The 20,965-nt window shown below is 31.9% G+C and overlaps 1 protein-coding gene and 1 non-coding gene across 7 annotated transcripts in view; both read right to left on the bottom strand.

The window, feature by feature from the left end:
* The window catches only part of LOC140049585 (uncharacterized), a 62,673-nt gene extending 42,155 nt beyond the window's left edge, over window positions 1-20,518 (bottom strand). For 3 of the 6 annotated variants that reach the window (XM_072094501.1, XM_072094498.1, XM_072094497.1), the window contains exon 1: window positions 19,979-20,517. In XM_072094501.1, coding sequence (XP_071950602.1) covers window positions 19,979-20,158 — 180 coding nt within the window. In that variant the 5' untranslated portion in view covers window positions 20,159-20,517. Of the gene's footprint in view, window positions 1-2,832; window positions 3,403-10,070; window positions 11,245-19,978 lie in introns of those variants that run through there. The other 3 variants (XM_072094496.1, XM_072094499.1, XM_072094500.1) reach the window with 3 other exon arrangements.
* On the bottom strand, window positions 122-278 carry LOC140050613 (small nucleolar RNA psi18S-1854). The gene has a single exon (XR_011845455.1). It is a non-coding gene; the product is annotated as a small nucleolar RNA psi18S-1854 (small nucleolar RNA).
* Window positions 20,519-20,965: the final 447 nt, after the last annotated feature.

Below are 20,965 nucleotides of genomic sequence, written 5' to 3' on the forward strand. Positions count from 1 at the left end.
ACTAGCCCAGTTGCGTACTGGGCTAGTTAGGCCTAGATTACACTAGCCATGTTGCCTACTGGGCTAGTTAGGCATAGATTACACTAGCCCTGTTTCCTACTGGGCTAGTTAGGCATACATTATAATAGCCCTGTTGCCTAATGGGCTAGGTAGGCATAGATTATACTAGCCTAGTTGCCTACTGGACTAGTTAAGCATAGAGTATACTAGCCCAGTTGCGTACTGGGCTAGTTAGGCATAGATTACACTAGCCCTGTTGCCTACTGGGCTAGTTAGGCATAGATTATACTCGCTCAGTTGATTACTGGGCTAGTTATGCATAGATTATACTAGCCCATGTACCATTTTCTACAAAACTAGGCTAAAACTTTTATTGATTTGTTGCTAACAACTACATCAATTAAACGCAATACGACTGGCTAGAATCACAAAATATTTCCATTCCATATGTACTGTAGATGGCACAATTATCTACGGTATAAATTATCAGTTATCATGCACAAACGAAACATGCGACCTCAATTGACCTGAGACAGCTGTGGGCGTCGATATTAACCCATTCAAAATATGTATAATTAACCTCTCTGGATGCTACAAATGCATTAGCTCATTATAGAATTAAGCTGGCTAAATAAACATGAAAGTCGTAAACAAGCGGGTATAAATGAATATCATTAGACGAGAACATTAGTACCGAGTTTCGATGTACCGTATAGGGATGAAATATGACAATGTATATTTATAATAAATATTCAACATTTATATTAACCTCATAGTCACAAAATCACTGAAGTTAATAAATATTTAACAGTATATTTGTTTTTGGCATTCACTTTTAGAATTTTTTAATTTTCTCTATGTGCGAATAGTGAATATGGCCACAGTGCATAAACTCGTCATCAAAATAAATTCATTAATATAATAATAATACTCAATTTTATATAGCATTAAGAGTAGGTGTAAAACTATTGTTTACAATTTCAAAAACAAGATCTCTCCAACAAAACTGACACCTCATATTATCAATTTTTTAACACTTTGATGAAATGAAGTCATCACCATTTAAAAATAGCAGGTGATGCCATCTGTATGAAACAAACTTGTTTTGAATTTTGTTTTAAAATTCCTCAGTTAGCGTTTAAATAACTGAATAATTGAATGGCTGAGTAATTGGGATGTTTGAGACTTCTAGTCTCTTGCTGTTATTATACATTATTTAAATATATGAACATTTGGATTATACTGTTGTACGTAAATCCTATTAATGCACTGTATATATGCATTATTATAAATTATGAATACAAATTTTGTATTTTTCTAACAGAATCATCTCTCATCGAGCTAATGCTTGTCAAATATTAAATACAAGGGGGCCACAGTGATGACCTGCTGTTGAAATTGAAATCCATTTTGTTTAAATTTATGATTGTGCTTTAAAATGTAAGTGGAAAAAGTGTATAAATTCTAATTTAATTTTTTTCCAGACACACCTTACAGGACAATGTCATAATTAACTTCTCTTAAAATGTTATCCAGGAAAACGTAACTTCCCCCACCAAGCCTTTCTTCCCGTTTTCATATCTATAGTGAAACACACGCACACAACTTGCATCTACAACATCTTATTTCCTCGTGTCAACAGAGTTTCACTCATTCAAATTATCAATGTCAGATGACATTGCTAAATATGAATATGAATTTTCTCTTCATGAATATTCATTAATATACTAAACATACATTATTGCTAGGTTATTAATATTAATAGGTCTTTAAACAATTTGCATACATTCAACATCCATCTAATTCATATCCTCATGTTAATACAGAGTTTCACATCTGAATATTCAAATTATCAATGTCAGGTGGCATTGCAAAATATGAATACATATTTTCTCTTCATAACTATTTATAATTACTATACATAAATTAATGGTGGATTACAGTACAGATCTTTTATTATATATTACTAGACATTTCACCTTTTGGATGGTTGGCTCTCAAAGTTAATAAAATAGCATCTACCTTTGGGTTAATAAATGTAGTTCATGTTCCAATCCAATCTTAATGACATGCAAAGAAAAGATGTGCATTTAACTGCATGCAAAATAGTCTTCCAAATATGCAAATCAATATTTTACATAATTAAATGTTATACTATTCAATTACAACATTATATTATTATGCAATAAATTGTAGAATATGCATAAATATGCATAATTCATGAGACTACTAGTAAAATATGAAAATATGCAAATATTAAAGGGTTTCATATGTATTTGAGGTCAGATTTAAATTATAGATTGTAAGTTATTGACCTAATTTGTTTCAATATGAATGAGTGACATATCCTAATGGCAGTAGCTGCATTCTCTCATGTACAATAAACATGATCTGTACCATACAACACCCTCCCCCACTTAAGTGCCAGAATTCAGAAATCGCTCTATCTGTATATAGTAAAAACACCAAGACAAAAACAAAGTATCTTGAATTGAAGTTGGCTGTACTGTTAAAGCATAATTATTGTCTCTCGTGTATTCTTAATAAAAAGGGTGTCCCCTGAATATGGTTGGCTGTATTTTTTAACCATATTGTCTATCATTCGTTTTCATGGGAAAGTGTAGTATCCCTATAATAATAAGGGTGTCCCCTGAATATGGTTGGTTGTAATGTTAGACTATTTACATTAAATAGATAAACATACATAAAACAAAAGAAATTAGAAAATATGTGGTTCTAGAACTTTAGGATAATCATTATGCTGTCTTTGAAAAAAATATTTTAAAAAATCCAATCTTAAAAAAAAAAAAAAAAATATCAAAGAAATCATACCTCAATGTCGAAGGTGAAACGATACATACTATCCACTGAAACATTCATTGTGCTGATTTGATCATAAAACAAGTTGATATGAAGATCATGGATAAGAAACAAAACATTGCCATTGTCACACGTCACCAGATGGCCCGGCCTACTTTATCTCAAAACACTACAATTCCTCAACAAACAATTATGTAATATCACGATATTCGTTGCTCTATTCAAAGTTTCCACTGCTGATAATCCGAAAATTATTTTTTTAAAGAACCGTTCTTCATCCAACAGCTTATATCGGCAATCTTTTGCAAATAATGCGGTTTTTATTACTGTGAAATAAACTCACATTCACACATCCATAACATTAATCGGTTATGCAACATTGAGAATGATTGCTAAGTTTCCATTGGAGCATGTCATCTTGATATGAGTTTAACTTGAGTTCAACTCATAGCCACACTTATTATGTAATTTATGATTATAGTATTGAGTGTAACTCATAGTAATACTTCAGTATTCTTTTGAGTATATGTTGAGTTTAACTCGTAGTCATACTAAAGTATTTGAATATTCATTTTGAGTCCTACTAAAGTATTCCTTGAGTATTTATTTTGAGTTCTACTCAAAGTATTCCTTAAAAGTTAATTGAAAAGTAAGATTTACAACCAAATTAAAAACTAACTGAGCTAGATTTAGGGGGAAAACTTTATCTGAAGTCTGTTTCCTCTGCGCAAGACATATCCATTCCTGCTGAGCAAATCTTTTGAATTGCTTTCCACTGTACCAAAATATGTCTTATTGTACATATAAAATTATTGTTGCCATATCTGAGCAACTTACAATTTGCAGTTATGATTCTCATCCACGCAAGTAATGAACTTATTTTTATCTGAGCAAGACTATTGGGTATCGTCTGAGCAAATCATAAACTTATAAGCGAGTACAGTAATGTAAAACTGTTGAACAATTTAAGCAAGTTTTAAACTTAATACAACTAGTCTTAATTTGACAAATCATGTGATATCCTTTCAAAGATAAAGTCCTCATCTGAGCAGGTAATGAATGGTTCTCATCTGAGCAAGTAGTCAATGGTCATTATCTGAGCAAGTAATATCCCTTTTCATCTGAGCGACTTCTGTCCAAAACAAATTGTAAGCTGAGCAACACACTTGAAAACAGTTACATGGTAGTATGCAAGCTTCACATCATTTATGAAGCCAATTTGTGACATCATGTTTGTAACAAGGTAATCTTACTCCATGTGAACTCCTCCCTCCAACCAGGTAACTTTGATAACAAGGAAGTTATATCACTGTGACCTTCATATTACAATTACTTCTCACAAGTTGTTAATTCAATATCCAGAGCCTCTGGGAATGAGTATAGCGCCCTCTAGCAACAGGACTAATACAATTATAAACATGTTCATGAGGTAAGAGAGATGACTGGCCGTGGGCAGTAAGTTGGAAAATGTGGAATAGTTTTACAGAATTTTCTGGTAGGCTACTTATAATTAAAAACAAAATCTCAAAAGTCTTTTGTTTATTGCCCGCTACTTGATTAAAAGACAATCTTACTGTATATTAAATTGCCTGTTGGCATAAATACATTGTCATTTGTTTCTATAGACATCATGCCTATAATATTTATAGAAACAGTGACATTTGTTTCTATGGACATGTTTAATTGTCTATAATACACAATGTCTATAGAAACATTGTTATTTGTTTCTATAGACAAATCTGTAAATTACCTGTATACACAATGTCTATAGAAAAATTGTCGTTTGTTTCTATAGAAATGTGTAATTGTTTATAATAATACACAATGTCTATAGAAACATGTCATTTGTTTCTATAGACAAATTTTTAATTGTCTACAATACATAAAATGTCTACAGAAACAGTGACAGTTTTTTCTATAGACACATTGTATTTGTCTATTATTAATACACAGATGTCTGTTTATCTTTCTGCTGTCAAACCTATCAGATTAACATCAAAACATAATGTAGTTTTATGAGTGATGACATTTTGAAGCCATGTCAAAAGCAAAGTGATTGACAGTGATGTTAAAATAAAAAATGAACCTTTAGAAAAAAGCAATTAACAAGACAGGCAAGATTGTAGCCGTCTCACAAAATTCCGGACATCTATAAAGAAAAAAAAAATCTCTCGCAACATCTAATATTCTTGTCTACTCAACATTAATCTAAAATAATGTTTTATAATACTGTATTTCTTTATGATAGATTGATTTTAAATCAGGGAGTTGTACTCCCTGTTTAAATGGTCAGATCTGTCATTTTTATTTATACATGAACATATTATAGAGGGCAGCAAACATATTATTGTTAATATTTGGACATACCAATCAACACAACTTTTCTATTTTAGTACAACTACAAGTAGAACCCCTATTAACGGAACACCTTTGGGACACATTAACATGTTTTAATAGGTGTCCGAATATGGGTTTAGCCATAGAGTTAGCCGTATTTTTTCTTGTTTGTTTCACTGGAGTTTCCCCTTAGGAATTTCCCGAAGGAGGGTTTTTTTACTGTAATCCTGGCCTTCTTGTTTCCTTTAAGGGTGCTTATTTTCTTTTTTCTCCTTCATACATTGATTTCATTCCAATATTAGCCAACTAAATTGTCTATCTTATAGAATGAATTACAAAAGCTTATGTTGGTTATTAATAAACAGTTATTCAATATAATATTATGCAATATCATATAAGCTTACAAAACCTTATTGGAACCATAATTATTAAAATTTCTAATGCAAAATATCAAACAAAAGGTTAATAAAATCAATAATAGTTGCCATGACATTTAAGACTTGGGAGTATTTCCAATTACGAACACATTTTAAAGCAACGACCAATGAGATGACGGTATGAAAAGTACAATGACTTTGAATATCAACAACCTGTGGAGCAATAGCCTTTTATTAAATGCACTATCATAGATAGATTACATGTACTTTTCTCTATATTAAAAGTAATGAAAATATGTTTGAATAATCAAATGTATAATAGTAAAGTCTGTATAGCTTTGGTCTAGAACTTGTTTCTGTTGAATAACGGTTTAAAATTAAATTTGTATATTGATCACATTTTTTGCTGTGAGACGGTCAAGATCCTATAGTATTAGTAGTTGCCTCAAGGTCAACTACAGTCAATTAAATAACCGTTTACAGTTTTCTGGCGCGTTGCAGCTAAATGCTACACAGCTATAACCGGTTAAATGGCGTTACAGCATCAAATCACGGTAATATATTCATGCGGTTATTAACTTACAACAGAAAGAGCCTAACTGAATATGACCTAGACCTTAGATAACAAAATAATTGATTCCATTGACCGATGTGCGTTCATTGACCCATAAAAAAAGTGACCAGTCAAGGAATCAAACTCCTCATGTTTGTTTTCATGCCCTTTCATTATACTATAAGATCAAAATGTAAATACAAATTTAAATTAAAAAACTAAAAAAAAAAACTAAGAAAGTACCATACATCCTCTGGTATAATCCCACCTTTAGGGGGTGGGACTATACCAGGGCACATCCTGGTTGAGATAAAAAATGATCGGTAAGCATTTCTTTTAAAAACATAGTTGAACTGGCTAGAGAACGGCTTACATCCAGACCTAAAGTCAATACTGGCACTATACCCAGGGATATGCCTGTTTATGAAATCAGACATAAAGTGGGATTATACCTGAGGATATACGGTATAGGAAAACAAGGTTTTTTAATGTTTAAAGAATATTGTTTGAATGCTTTACTCATACTGTGGGAACTTTAATGTTAAATCTGACATACATGAATTCAAAATGTATAATGCATGGTTAAAAAATAGCAAACCATGCTGTACATTCTGCAAACATGAACACATTCTTGCACTTCTTACAAATTTCCCACAATGCAACATAAAAAATCAACTTTTTAAATGAGCTGATAGAGGGAGCATGGATCATAAAATGGAAAAATCACTTTGATTAATGTAACACACAGAAGAATCCAAATGATTGATTAAAATTACACACACATATTAAAACCATCAATTTTATCTGATACCTTCAATGGCGATTATAACGTCACCTCAATTTTTTTTATTCATCCAGTTAAGACAAGAAAATTGACGATATAATGTAAAAAACCTCATCAGGTATACTAACTGAGAGTTAAAGAGCTTCACAATAGCTTCAACTTTGTCTCCTATTTTTCTTGAACTCTTACACGGACCTACATCATTGTGTAGATGCGAATATTGGTATTTAAATGAACATGCACAGTAAACAAATTGCAGTATCATGAAAAAGGAATAATAAAGTTCAAATTATGAAATCTGTAAACAGATCCCTTTAAAAATTCTGCAGAAATCGAAGAGCAATCTGGTGAAAATTAATTAAAAACTTCAAAATAACCAATTGAGGAATTTAAGAATTTAAGCATAACCAATGATGATTATAATTAATTTTTTTTTAGCCTTCATGTACCTTGGCGTACCCAAAATCGAGGAATTATTAATTCTCCTTTTGGTCGTATAATGTAACTAACAGAAGTTTATTTTGCCATTCTTGTATTAAGTACTCTGTATTTTTGGATTCTCTTTAAATATTTTTAATTGTAAAATTGTGAACACGTGTAAATTCATTTTTGTATATATTGTTATTGTTTCATGTTTAACTTTCTGTCAGTTGATTTAAAATAAATAAATGAAAGATTAATTTCAGTCTGTTGATTAATTAAAGGTTAAAGGTTATTTAAAACATCTCAATGTGGTACTTGCTAACATCATGGTAGGTACCAGTTCAGCCGACAGAGATAAATACTAATTTCCGAAGCTCTTTTTAGTATCAAGTATGCAAGCTATAAGCAAGATAAGGCTCCTTAAGTATATGAGAAGAATGGCTCTCTACAGTAAAGTAGCTAAGTGAATGGTTTTCAAAAGGTCTTTAACAAAGTAAAACTGATATTGGTTGTGGGATTACAATAAGCTACTATTAAGATAACTTATGTTGCAATAAACAAAACACTCGGGCTAATAAAAAATATATTTTTTTATAGAGTAAATTTTTCCTAACAAAGCTATGTTGAGATGCTCTATTCTATGTCAGAGTTAAATACAGTCAATCTTAGGGTTTAGCTTATTGTGTTCAAATGCATGTGGTATGATACATTGCATGTACAGTACCTCTAAAACATATTAGTTCCGTTAAACATACAGTTTACTCTGGAGTTAATGGCATTAAGTACAAATTACTGTATAATAGTCATGCAAGCACTCTTGTCGGTTATAACTCTGATATGATTTGGATCAGCTTAACTCTGGTTTACTGTATGCAGGCTTAACTCTAATGCGTGTGAACATGGCTTCAAATCTAAACATGTGATCTAGCCAGCCTAGTAAGCTGGAAGCATGGGTTTAAATCCCAAGCAAGCCTAGTCAGCTGGATGGATTCAAATCCCAACCAACAACATTTTCTTCAAAAGGTAATTGAATGTCAAAGTTTTCCTTATTTATTAAATTATAGATCTTATAATCATAGAAAAATTATAAAGAATTTACCAGTGGTTTACCAACAGCCATGATGACATTAACAACATCAAGAAAGAAATACAACAAAATCAACGATATGAACAGTAATACAAACATCATTAAACTTCAAAGACGAATTACTGTAGCTGACCTTATATTAAAAAAGTGAAATTATTCATAAATCAAAAGTTTTTAAACATACTTCCGAATTAAGACTGTAATATGAATTGTGCAAGACAGATTTCGGAACGATTTCCTTTCCGAGGTTAAATTGTTGTCATATTCAAGTTCAAGGTATTTATTAATTTAATAATTGTTAAAAAATGGTTTTTATTAATTTGATGAAAACAAACAATTACTATTTAAATTCAATGAACAAATAAAATAGAATATTATTAAAGTTCAACGAATTTTTTATATCCTTGATAAAATTATATACTTTTTGATTAGCAATTTTTAAATTAATCAATGTTATAATATTCAATTGTGTAAATTTAAATAATTATTAATTAATAATAACACTACTATTTTTGTATTTTATATTTCGTAAAAAAATATAGTAGTGTATTGTACAAGAACAAATTTCTGATTCAAGATATTGTATTTAATACTGAATAAGTGAATACAACATATTTATTTAACTACCTCAAAACCCCTCCCCCCCCCCCCCCCAAAAAAACACCCACCACCTCTATTACTCACTTGCAATTGAACTTACCCCATGGCATGGTTTACCCTTCCCAACTATGATTAATTTGCTCCGAACTTGAACTTCCCCTTCACCAAAATTAATTACACTTCCTTCATTAAATTCTTGACATCAAAATAAAAATTTCAAATCAATATTATTATGATAAATGTGAAATGTAAGATACAAATTATTAATGTTTAGAAAAAAAGGTCACCTGCATTTTTATTAACTACAAGTTTAACCTTGAGATAAAACAAACAATAAAAAAAAGAAACTCATTGATTATGAGGTAGTTTAAAAATGCCATAGGAATAAAACATGATAAATGATATGTTATAATGTTTATAAATATCAATCTAACGTAACATTACTGAAAAATGACAATGCTGTGTATGGTTCGGTCTCAAGTTGGATCTCAATGGAGATACAAATAATATAGGCAGAAAGCTACAGTATTCAATCAAAATAATAAATTAAAAATGCACTAACAGCCAGAAAGAATATACAAAGCTTTCCAAAAACACTATTCATTCGTCTCAGGACTAATAATTCAATTCAATTCTTTATTAATACATCAAAACAAATTTGATCAAATTAACATCAAGAAGCTGAAGGTAAGCAACAATGTTATATAAATGCGTTATATAAATATTTAGACAAATTCACCAGGGCAGTATCTGTTGATTCCGTGGGTCTAAAGGTATGAGCGCCAAGACTAGTGATATGGAGGATGTGGGTTCAGTTTTATACCTAGTACAGTATGCGTACAGTACGGTAAGTAATTAAGAATTTATATGCTGTAGCACTAATCATAACAAATTATAGGTGATGATATACGAAATAATAAAAAATAAGTGATTTCTAAATATACTGTACTTAAATGGCTAGTCTGTATAGCTAACATTTTGCTGGTAACAGAAGTAAAGTATCAACAATTAACATTATATTTATAATACCCTCATAGTTTATTATGTTGATGATTTTCACATAAATATTACATATTACAATATACTCACAGATATTGAAGGCTGCTGGGGTGATAACTTGGAATCGCTTATTGAGGTTTCTAACAAAACCATCGCAAAAATGTTGTCTCATAAAATGATTTAATACTAGTACATCAAATACCAAACACTGACTGTCAATGTTATTCTTCTAACAGTATGCCAATTGAACGTTTATAACTCAGTTGATTATAAGATGTACGAGGCAGACAACTGTTTATGCCAGCTTACTGAATGCACTATCTACCCTCTTGAATATTCCTAGCATTTTGTGATATTGAACAGCAAACTAAAATGTGAAACCAGTAACAAGAATTTTCAGGAGGGAGTATGCTTTATCTTGCTTCTCGTTGGCCAGCTTGATACAAGGACGAAATTGGTACTGTACATAAAAGACGTCGAAGTTTACTCAATGTTGTACATATATGAACAATGGATAGATATGTCAAAATACACAATAAATCTTATGATAAATAGCAAATTAAAAAAAGAATGCAGTTTCCATACAAAAGTATGCTTTATCTTGCTTCTTGGCTTGACTGTACTTATATTACGAATATAAAGTTAATAGTCAACATACACTATGAACATTGGAAGTACCACACAAAATGCACACTGCTACTAGTACAACCTATCTTTTGAGCCTTTATATAATAATAATGCTTTATCTTGCTTCTGTATGTACTATATGCCAGCTTGAATGATATACTGTCCGCATATGAAGTTAATAGAATACAGTATGAACATTGGATGTAGTGCCACACAAAATTCACACTGTTTTAACTATCTATCTTCTGAGCCTTTCAATAAAATAAACAGGTACTTTCTTGCTTCTACTGTAGGCCAGCTTAAATGATATACTGTACGCATATGTAGTTTAGTCAACATTTACATATGAACATTAGAAGAAGTACCGGTATCCAACTGTATCTTCTGAGCATTTACGATGACATCAATTTAATAACACAGTTTATAAACAGACATAATACTTGATGTTTGCTACACATTTGTACGACGCTAAACTCAACAGTACACAAGAACAGTGAACAAGTATCGCAACAACTTCTATCCCAATCACCGGAATGTCTGCCATCTCACGTTGCTATAGCAACTCTTAATTAGTATTGATTTTAACGAGTGAACATAAAAATCATATCTAGTGGCATGGTGAGTTGTAATAATAATGATCTCTCTTTTATATAATCAACGTTTACGGTTGTATCTAATGCTTCATCTACGACAAAAAAACTGAGCTGAATATAGATTTTCATTTTCATCATTTAAAATGAACGCTTCGAAAGTATCCAACGAGGATATATTAATTGCTTGATTTTACATGATCCGCTCAAAGTGTAAATATAAATTTCCATTTTTTAATTATCCGTCGATGAAGATTAGACTTTCGGTGTTGTGACGGGTGTAGATATGCAGGAAGATGCTAAAAGCGAATCCGAAACAAACGTATCTCAAACGAGTTCTTTTTTTTAATTACCTTGTTGAATTTACTACATAGTTAATGAACTGTGAAACTGTCAATCAGCGTTGCCATGGTAGCGGTGTAACGTAATACGAAATGTACAGATTTTGTTTCGGGCTATTGATTTTTATGAGTTGGAAATATGACATTATACGTCATGTAACATTAAAAATGAATTTACTTTCTAATCAGTTTTATATGTTTAATAATTATGTTAGCGATCAAGATACTGAGCAGGTAGACAAGTGATTGGTATACTATGAAATGGCCAAGGTGTATCAAGTATAAAATGAAGAACAGTTTTTCATTGCAAGTTATCTTTAAAAAATAAACACATTGTTTAAAATTATATTTTTAAATAATAACATTAAAACTATAAAGATAAAGATTTTTAGTCAAATCAAATAGGTAAATTTTGGAGTAGATTATGGTAAGTAAATGAGAATACCTTTTGCAGAAGTGACATTAAATGCGTTTAATTCATTTGTCAGCGTATTAACGACTTTCTATTAATGTTATCCAAATCAAGGCCATTTTATTCGTCTAATGCAACGCAATTAGTCAGTTAGATAGGGCAATAACCGACCTTCGACCCAACACGATTTCCAACCAGGTGCAAAAATGACTAATGCCCTTTGAACGTGAATTACATAAGTCTACCGTACGACTCTGGTATACCGTACCCACCAGGCTTAAACATAATGAAATAGGGAGTAAGTTCGGATGGTGGCTTGTTGAAAAGGTTCCGTTTTCATTTTTAAAAAGGCATCACAAGAAAGCTTTTCTATCGCTGCACAGATATGAAATGGCAAAACCATCAAACTGATGACTAAGCAATGTTATAATGAAAATAACATTTTCTAGGTTCTTATCTTAATTTAGTATTTCATCACTATGTAAAGAATGTCTTGGTGATTCCAAAGAAAATACATGTTAATGTAATAAAGTTGTCAACATTTAAATTCCAAACACACTCAATGTTGACTAAATCTAGGAGTATTGTATTGCAAGTATGCGTGTCGACTATAAACTAACAAAATATTTTTGAATCGCACAAGGGGTTAAACGTGACCTCTGCGAACTTCCTGTATGTTTTATCAATATACCACTATATTCCAAATTTCATGACCTCTTTTGTGAAGTTCCTCTGGACGTGACGAGATCAAGATGTTGTTAGTTTCCTAGGAAATCGCAACAGGTGATTCAGGTAAGACAGGAAATCAAAATTCTGCCAGACAGAACGTGTTACTTGATGGTTCACTCGCAAACAGGCACTGCCTAACGGGTCGGTCTCCTTAACGAGCACACCCCATATAAATTTTAATCTCTTGAGCGAGTGATGCATAAACTTCTCATGCACTCCCTTGTGGGAATCGCGATTAGTTACAGAAGTTTGAATTTGATTCCTAAGAGAGGGCATGATATCGCGGATGAACACATACATACATGCATCTGCTACAGGGACAACAGTTACAGACAATGCAACAGAACCTGCAAAAGTTCAACATATTTAAATGCTGTCTGGAAAAATATGGCTGAAACAATAGGCTCCCAGAAATAGTCCACTTATACAGGAATACCAATTTGAAAGGTCCAGGTTCTTATCAAATTTGAATACAGTTTTTCAATGAACCTCATATTCACGCATTATTTTTAAAATGCAATTTTTGTTTCTACAAATGGCGTTAATTCAAACAAAATTTCAAAATCAAAACCCCTAACTAACAAAGGCTTTAAAGCACTGTCTACATAATTATCAAACTGGTTTGACAAAAAAGTGTGATGTACCCAAATATGGTAGTGATACCCCAAATATGGCAGTGATACCCCAAATATGGTAGTGATACCCCAAATATGGTTGTGATACCCCAAATATGGTAGTGATACCCCAAATATGGTAGTGATACCCCAAATATGGTAGTGATACCCCAAATATGGTTGTGATACCCCAAATATGGTAGTGATACCCCAAATATGGCAGTGATACCCCAAATATGGTAGTGATACCCCAAATATGGTTGTGATACCCCAAATATGGTTGTGATACCCCAAATATGGCAGTGATACCCCAAATATGGCAGTGATACCCCAAATATGGCAGTGATACCCCAAATATGGTAGTGATACCCCAAATATGGTAGTGATACCCCAAATATGGTTGTGATACCCCAAATATGGTAGTGATACCCCAAATATGGCAGTGATACCCCAAATATGGTAGTGATACCCCAAATATGGTAGTGATACCCCAAATATGGTTGTGATACCCCAAATATGGTTGTGATACCCCAAATATGGTTGTGATACCCCAAATATGGCAGTGATACCCCAAATATGGTAGTGATACCCCAAATATGGTTGTGATACCCCAAATATGGTTGTGATACCCCAAATATGGCAGTGATACCCCAAATATGGCAGTGATACCCCAAATATGGCAGTGATATGTCATCATGTCCATTGGGCACATCATTGATACTTTGATAGTGTAGAAAGAGCTTTAGGATGAAATTCTGTTATTAAATAAACCTTTACTTTTCATGAACATTGCATAATTGATATTATTAATTTATATGCTTTAAAAATGCAAATGTACTTGTCTAGTATTGTACATTATTCTAATTTGAATCTAAAAAAAGTTATAAAATATTAAAAAACCAATACAATAAAATCTTTCCTCACAAAACACAAAATAATATTAACCTATTTATTATTGAAATAGACTTCCGAATGAGGAGTGTTATGTAAATATATTACAAAGAAACGGACAGCTGAATGTATAGTGTCAGGACATATTTGAATAACAGAAATCAATAGAGATGAATGGGAATATTATGTGTAAATTTCATCGGCTGAACTTTGATGTTGACTTTAAGATGGATGCCAATTAGCGATGAAACTTTGGCTAAGGAGATGGCATGCAAGGTTTGTTCATTTAGCTACCGGTAATGATGGCGTGATATCTGGGTTGCTAGGCTAATATGGCGAGGTTCACAAAAGGCGGTCTCGTCATTCTGATCGTCTTTACTTTGGGAGAAGGGGTATTGGAATTAAAAAGTCTACACTATGAAGTCAATTCAATTAAAAAATTAATATAAACATAAAATTATTGTGAACTTTTGTTTTATTTTTTTAAATTTCTCTATGATTTTATTATAAGGACCCCATTGGAATTAAGCTTTTTAGCTTTATGGGTAATCCTTGGTATGTTGTACTGAATAAAACAAAAATGGTAAACAAATAGTATAAGTGAGGATTTTTGCCAACAAAAAAAAATTAATAAAATAAAAAATCCCATGAAAAAAATAAAAAATATAGGCCAAAAATACCATTTTTACTTTATTACATTATTAATCTGTTATTTCTTTAATTAAATAAAATATAGTATGGTACCATATTAGTACTGAACAACAGTTGCATGTTTTCAGTAGCAAGGATAAATTGTATTCCTTGACATTGCTTTGACTTGCGGATGGCACTACTGTATCCGAATATTAATTAAACATTTTCACTGACTGGTTACATTTTAATTAACAGAGCATCCTTCCATTAGAGATATGTACATCAAAATCAAGTAAAGCATAGCAAATAATAAAATGGTTAACTGTGATAAAGGTTTCATGATATTGTGGTTGTACAGTAATTTTTGTCAATTAGAAATCACTTTTTTTTCCATATTTGTCAAATATTGTTATTTTTTCTTTCAAAATAGTTTTAGGGTTGACTACAGATCCTCTCAGTTATAACTGTGGAGACCGGATTTATTTTCTTAGAAAATCCACACAATTCTCTCCAGATACGGCACTATCTGCACAGTATCAAATGCAAAGTCTGTACTACAGTGTAACATGTAATCACATGTGGTGCCTGTATTATGTTAAGATTAGATTTTTAGGCTTATATATATACAGGCATCACATGTGATATATGTGACTGTGTATTACAGAATGTATATATGTTTATATTCAGTACTGAGAATCGGCTAAACGGAAAACATTACTATCCAAAAAATCTTTCTTTGATGACAAACTGTTAGTTCTACAAACATTTAATTTCTTCCATAACTTTTCCTCAAAACTTAGTCTTTTTTATACAAAATAAAACAGATGCAATTTCTACCTGAATCCACAAACACAGTGGTTATGAAGACACTGTACAGCTGCAGAGACTGCTGTAACCTAGATACAAAAACTAGATTTTACTATCAAATAGCATTCAATACAAGTTAAATATAAACCACGAGTATTGCTGTTGCCAAAGGAAGCTATGTTTGGCAACGGTACTTAAAGTTACCATTTGTTGAAAGAGGCTAAAATTAAAAGTATGTCTGTTTGGTTAGACTCAATATGAGACAATTTTTCTGTGAATGGATGACACAAACAGTGATTCAACAATTATTTTGTCCAACTGTTCTACCTGGGACTAATCACTTGATGTATGGAATACAGTACTGCACCTTAATAGATGACAATTTTGGGAGGAAAGAGTGAGATAACTAGAGGCTAAACTTTAAGAAATATGTTGGGTACAGAAAGAGGAAGAGAATGCGATGATCAAAACGATAAATACTTTAACAGATGTAGTGAGGGAATAGGATGATGAGGACAGAAAGAGATAGAAAATAAGAGATTTCAAGTATTGAGGGAATGATTCATGGGACAGGAAGAAATGAGGGAATGCAATGATCAAAGATATATACTAGTACTTTAAATAGATGTAGTGAAGGAAGAGAGGATGATATGAAGGACAGAAAGAGATAGAAAATAAGAGATTTCAAGTATTGAGGGAATGATTCATGGGACAGGAAGAAATGGGGGAATGCAATGATCAAAGGTATATACTAGTACTTTAAATAGATGTAGTGAAGGAAGAGAGGATGATATGATTATGAAGGACAGAAAGTGATAGAAAAAATAATAGATAAGATAAATCTTTATTGTCATGAACACAACAAGGCGAACATGAAATTGGTTATTTCAAGATTTCAAGTATTGATAGATGTATTGAAGGAATGATTTATGGGACACGAAGAAATGAGGGAATGCAATGATCAAAGATATCTAGTACTTAAATAGATGTAGTGAAGGAAGAGAGGATGATATGAAGGACAGAAAGTGATAGAAAAAAACAATAGATTTCAATTGAATTTATTGATAGATGTAGTGAGGATGCAGAAAAAATAAATGCAGAGATTTTAAACACTAAAATTGATGAACTGTACTGTCGCGACAAGTCGAGATGGAAAAAGAGAAAAAACAAGAAGATTCAAATTATAATAGATGTATGAGGGAAGATGATGCTGAGGACAGAAGATATTAGAAGAAAATGACTGGTTCTGATTGTAAGCCTTGTATTACTTGCATCTGCCGGAAACTGTAACCTAGATATTATAAAGAACTAGATTCTGTTAATTAATGAAATCAGTGATTTCTGACACAGAAGCATCTTTATATGAGTCAGCAAAAGTTTCCAATTAAATTCAGCTTAAGTAATATGACACTATAACATCATATATTGGGTATAATATAACATAACAGTAGTTCATTAATAAATTGAGAATATTTTCCCTCATTACCTATCTGTTATCTACAGCTAGTAATAGCTATATACACCTATAGATATCATAGATACATTCAACTATCCCAATACCAGACACCCTAATAAGTCTGGTTTTTCAAAAATTCTGCTCAGATTCTAAATGTGTTTTTAATGGTAAACAAGAAATTGGCACTTTTAGACCTCAAAAATATTGTTTGTGGTAGAGAACATATGGGAAACAGGAATTTCTGAAAGATCCCAAATATTTAGCCAGACCAAGGGTGTCAAACATTGGGAGAGTTTACCGTATTCACTGCTGTGCTAGTCAGTAAAATGATAAGACAAAGGTTGGTATTGTATGTAACAATATTAAGACAATATTGTATGTAACCATAGAGATATATCACTATAATATCTCTATGATGTAACAATGTTAAATATATTGCTGAATAAATGTGAATTGAAAGTTAAGGATTATTTTTCAATATACTGTACATAAAGTAACCTTTTGTAAAAAAAAACAACTTGGGTGGATTGGTTGTGGTATATAGCAAATCAAAGGAAAGATGAATATCAACATAGCTTTAAACCCACTAAATCTCCCTATCTGATCATTTCAATTGATAAGGGTGCCATTATATGTCACGTGCAACGACAGATCAGAGGTCTTCAAATCAGCATGGAACGTTGTATTGGATTTCAAAAACGCCATCTTGTATTTAGAATATTTCGTTATGAGATGATTCCAAATTAGCAACATCAATTTAGCAATTGTTTACTAATTTTGCACACGTTGTGTTTACATATTGATGGAGTTGCCTAGTAACATTAACAGTGTATGTTGAAAATATTATATGGCTTCATCTTCAATCAGGTCACTGTGACCTTAAACCGATTAACATATTCATGGTCAATTTACAAATGTCGCAAATGATAATTATTACATCAAAGTTGAATCAATCATAAAATAATGAAGATGAGATTGATTTACAGTTAATATTTAACACCTAGCAATCTACGCCGATGATACTGTAGCTCGTATTAAGCACTACTCACGATAATAAGCACAGCACTTAAGCCCTAATTTAAGCATGTGGATTGGTGTATTACAGTACAATATTAGTTGATATCTACGACTGCAACATGATTTATTCATACAAACTAGTGTCGTGTCGTTTATGAATAACAACACATTAGATAGGAAATGGTTTTATTGTTCTAGCCTGTCATGACTCCGATCAACAAGCCTGCACAAAATGAGTCATTTTTTTCCAACCTATTATTATTATTAATACAAATTAAGACTGGAGTTTGATTAAATAAAAAATAATTCTACCTACAGTATATTGATGTGCAATAGCATTTTATACAGTAGTTATATTTCTCCGCGTTTGAATGTATACTTGTGTGACTAAACATCACACGCCATATAACGCTATAATAAATAGTACCAAACGCGCCTACAATGTACTGTAGGTTAGGGCGCTAATACGATTTAGTTATAAGATAAGATTTTAGAAGGTTTAGGTTCAGTTCATATCTAGTAGCGAGGTTGATTATTTAGTAGTTTTGTCAAGTCTGGGTCTGAATACATTAGTAGCCCGTTACTAATTAAATTAGAATAAAATAAAATAAAATTTAAATTAAATAGGATAAAAACTATAAACCGTAGCTTCAATGTACACAAAATGCTCATGCACACTTTTTAAAGAACCTAATACATCTTTCAGGACGAGTAACCACTACTTAAAAGTAGACCTTCTAGTAGTAGGCCTCCTAAAGTAGTTATAATAATCAATTTTTTGATTGTGGAACGATGATGAAGATCGGGCACATTCATTATACTAACTGTATTTATAGTGAAGAAAGAATTGCATTATCAAATTTTATCAAATTCTATTTTTAACTACGATCTCTAGAATCTATGTCATAATACTCAGTCATCATTCTTAACAGTAGGCTTTCAGAAAACAAATGTGAGTAAACATAAACTAATTTAATTATAATAGTTACCAAGTCTGTGAGATATTGATATGACTATAAAAGAGGACAAACTGCTGATTTTGTGAGTTTTCTTTGACAAATCTTGTCTGAGATCTCACTGTGGGTCTTTTATCATAATATGGCAGAGTACTACTACAGTACTATCATAAATGATTTCATGACTTCATATATTATATCTGCTTATAAACATTCGGCTATTAACAATGGAATTCATGTTTATTTTAATGTTCAGTATCGTTTATTTTAATGTTTAGTATCGTTTACTTTAAAGCATGTTTCTCATACAGATTTAAAACAGAAATTGGTTAATGATATTGATGGTCCAATATACATATTCTTTATTTGTCATATGAACAAGGGGTCCTCGTTTTCTCCAAAAAAGGGATTCTAAGAAGCCCTTCTATCATCTCTCTGAGAGGCTATTATTTGGCAATGAAAGGCTCTCCTATTAAAACCATGGTTTTAGCAAGAATTGAACAGGACAAGGCCCTACAGAGAAAAGTAATGCCATAGAACTTCAGACCTGCCAACTCACTCCATTTTGTCGAGTGTCGCCCGATTTTAAGAGCAATCTCCATTTCACCCAAAATAATATTACAATATACTGTATGCATAGGCCTACTGTTACTATACTGTAAACGAACCTACTTGGTACCTTTCAACCATTGCTGAATTCAATGTTACAGTGGGTATACCATTTTTAAATGGATTTTTAATAAAGATACTAAATGACAGTATGAATGCATAGTACTGTACTGTATATTAACGGTAATATTATAAAATAATGTTAATGATTTATATACGAGGTTAATAATTTTTTTTTGAAAAAGTTGCTGATGGAACAGATTATTACAACAAGTGCAGTCAAGCAAAACTGACAGTAATGGAAAACAATACCGACCTGAATTTCCTCCCAAGCAATCTCTCCGCAGTGATAAACCTTCCCGTCTCTGTAATACATTCCGTTTGTTGAAAGAGAACTTAGGCCTAGCCAAGAAAACCTAAGCCTGTCAAGCTGTACAGATTCTTCAGGAGAATCTTGCAATTTGCAGGCAAACACGCCAGAACTTGACTGCTCCATGATCAGGCTGAGAATAAATGGCCTCAGCCGACTTCAAACCATGTGTAGAACAGACCTGCATTATTGATTTCCCGACGGCTTGTTCAACTTGCAAATAATTGTTATAGATTCTATGATTCTAATATAACGTAGCCGCTGACTAATACATTGGAGAATAGATAGGCCTACTGCTGTGTGCTGCATTATGGCCAAACGCTGTTTCTCATTCACTCTGGGTCTAACCATATTACTAACACATTCAGGCCTATACAAGTTCTACAACAGATAATGGAAGAGTCTACAAATTAATAGTTAAACTACAGTTCACTCGGAAGTTTAGAAGTTCTCAAATCACTAAGCAATGATCTTTTAATGAGTGTCCTAAGGGAAATTCCACACATAGAACAAAGAAATACAAATATTAATTCCTGTCAATTAAAGAAATATATTTTCGTTACTTTCTGATAGCTAAAAGTGATTTAATTTTATATAAAACATTAAGTGTAGCAAATGTATGATTACTGGAGTCTTAAAACCTGTCTACACAATCAAACTTTATGTGACAAAAAATGTGATGTACCCATATATGGACATGATGATGTCATATCACTACCATATTTGGGTATATACCATATTTGGGCACATCACACTTTTTTTGTCAAAACTAGTTTGATAGTGTAGCTTTAGGGGGCTAGGGAGGAGTTGGGATCTGGGTACAAAATTAGGAAAAATTAGGAGGATAATTATACTAATATTTATTATGAAATTAGTGTCTTAAGTTAAGTGACTATACTTGGTCGAGATGTACGGTCAGTATTAGACTTCAAG

The sequence above is a fragment of the Antedon mediterranea genome, chromosome 5 (assembly GCF_964355755.1).
Source record: "Antedon mediterranea chromosome 5, ecAntMedi1.1, whole genome shotgun sequence".
Classification (NCBI taxonomy): Eukaryota; Metazoa; Echinodermata; class Crinoidea; order Comatulida; family Antedonidae; genus Antedon; species Antedon mediterranea.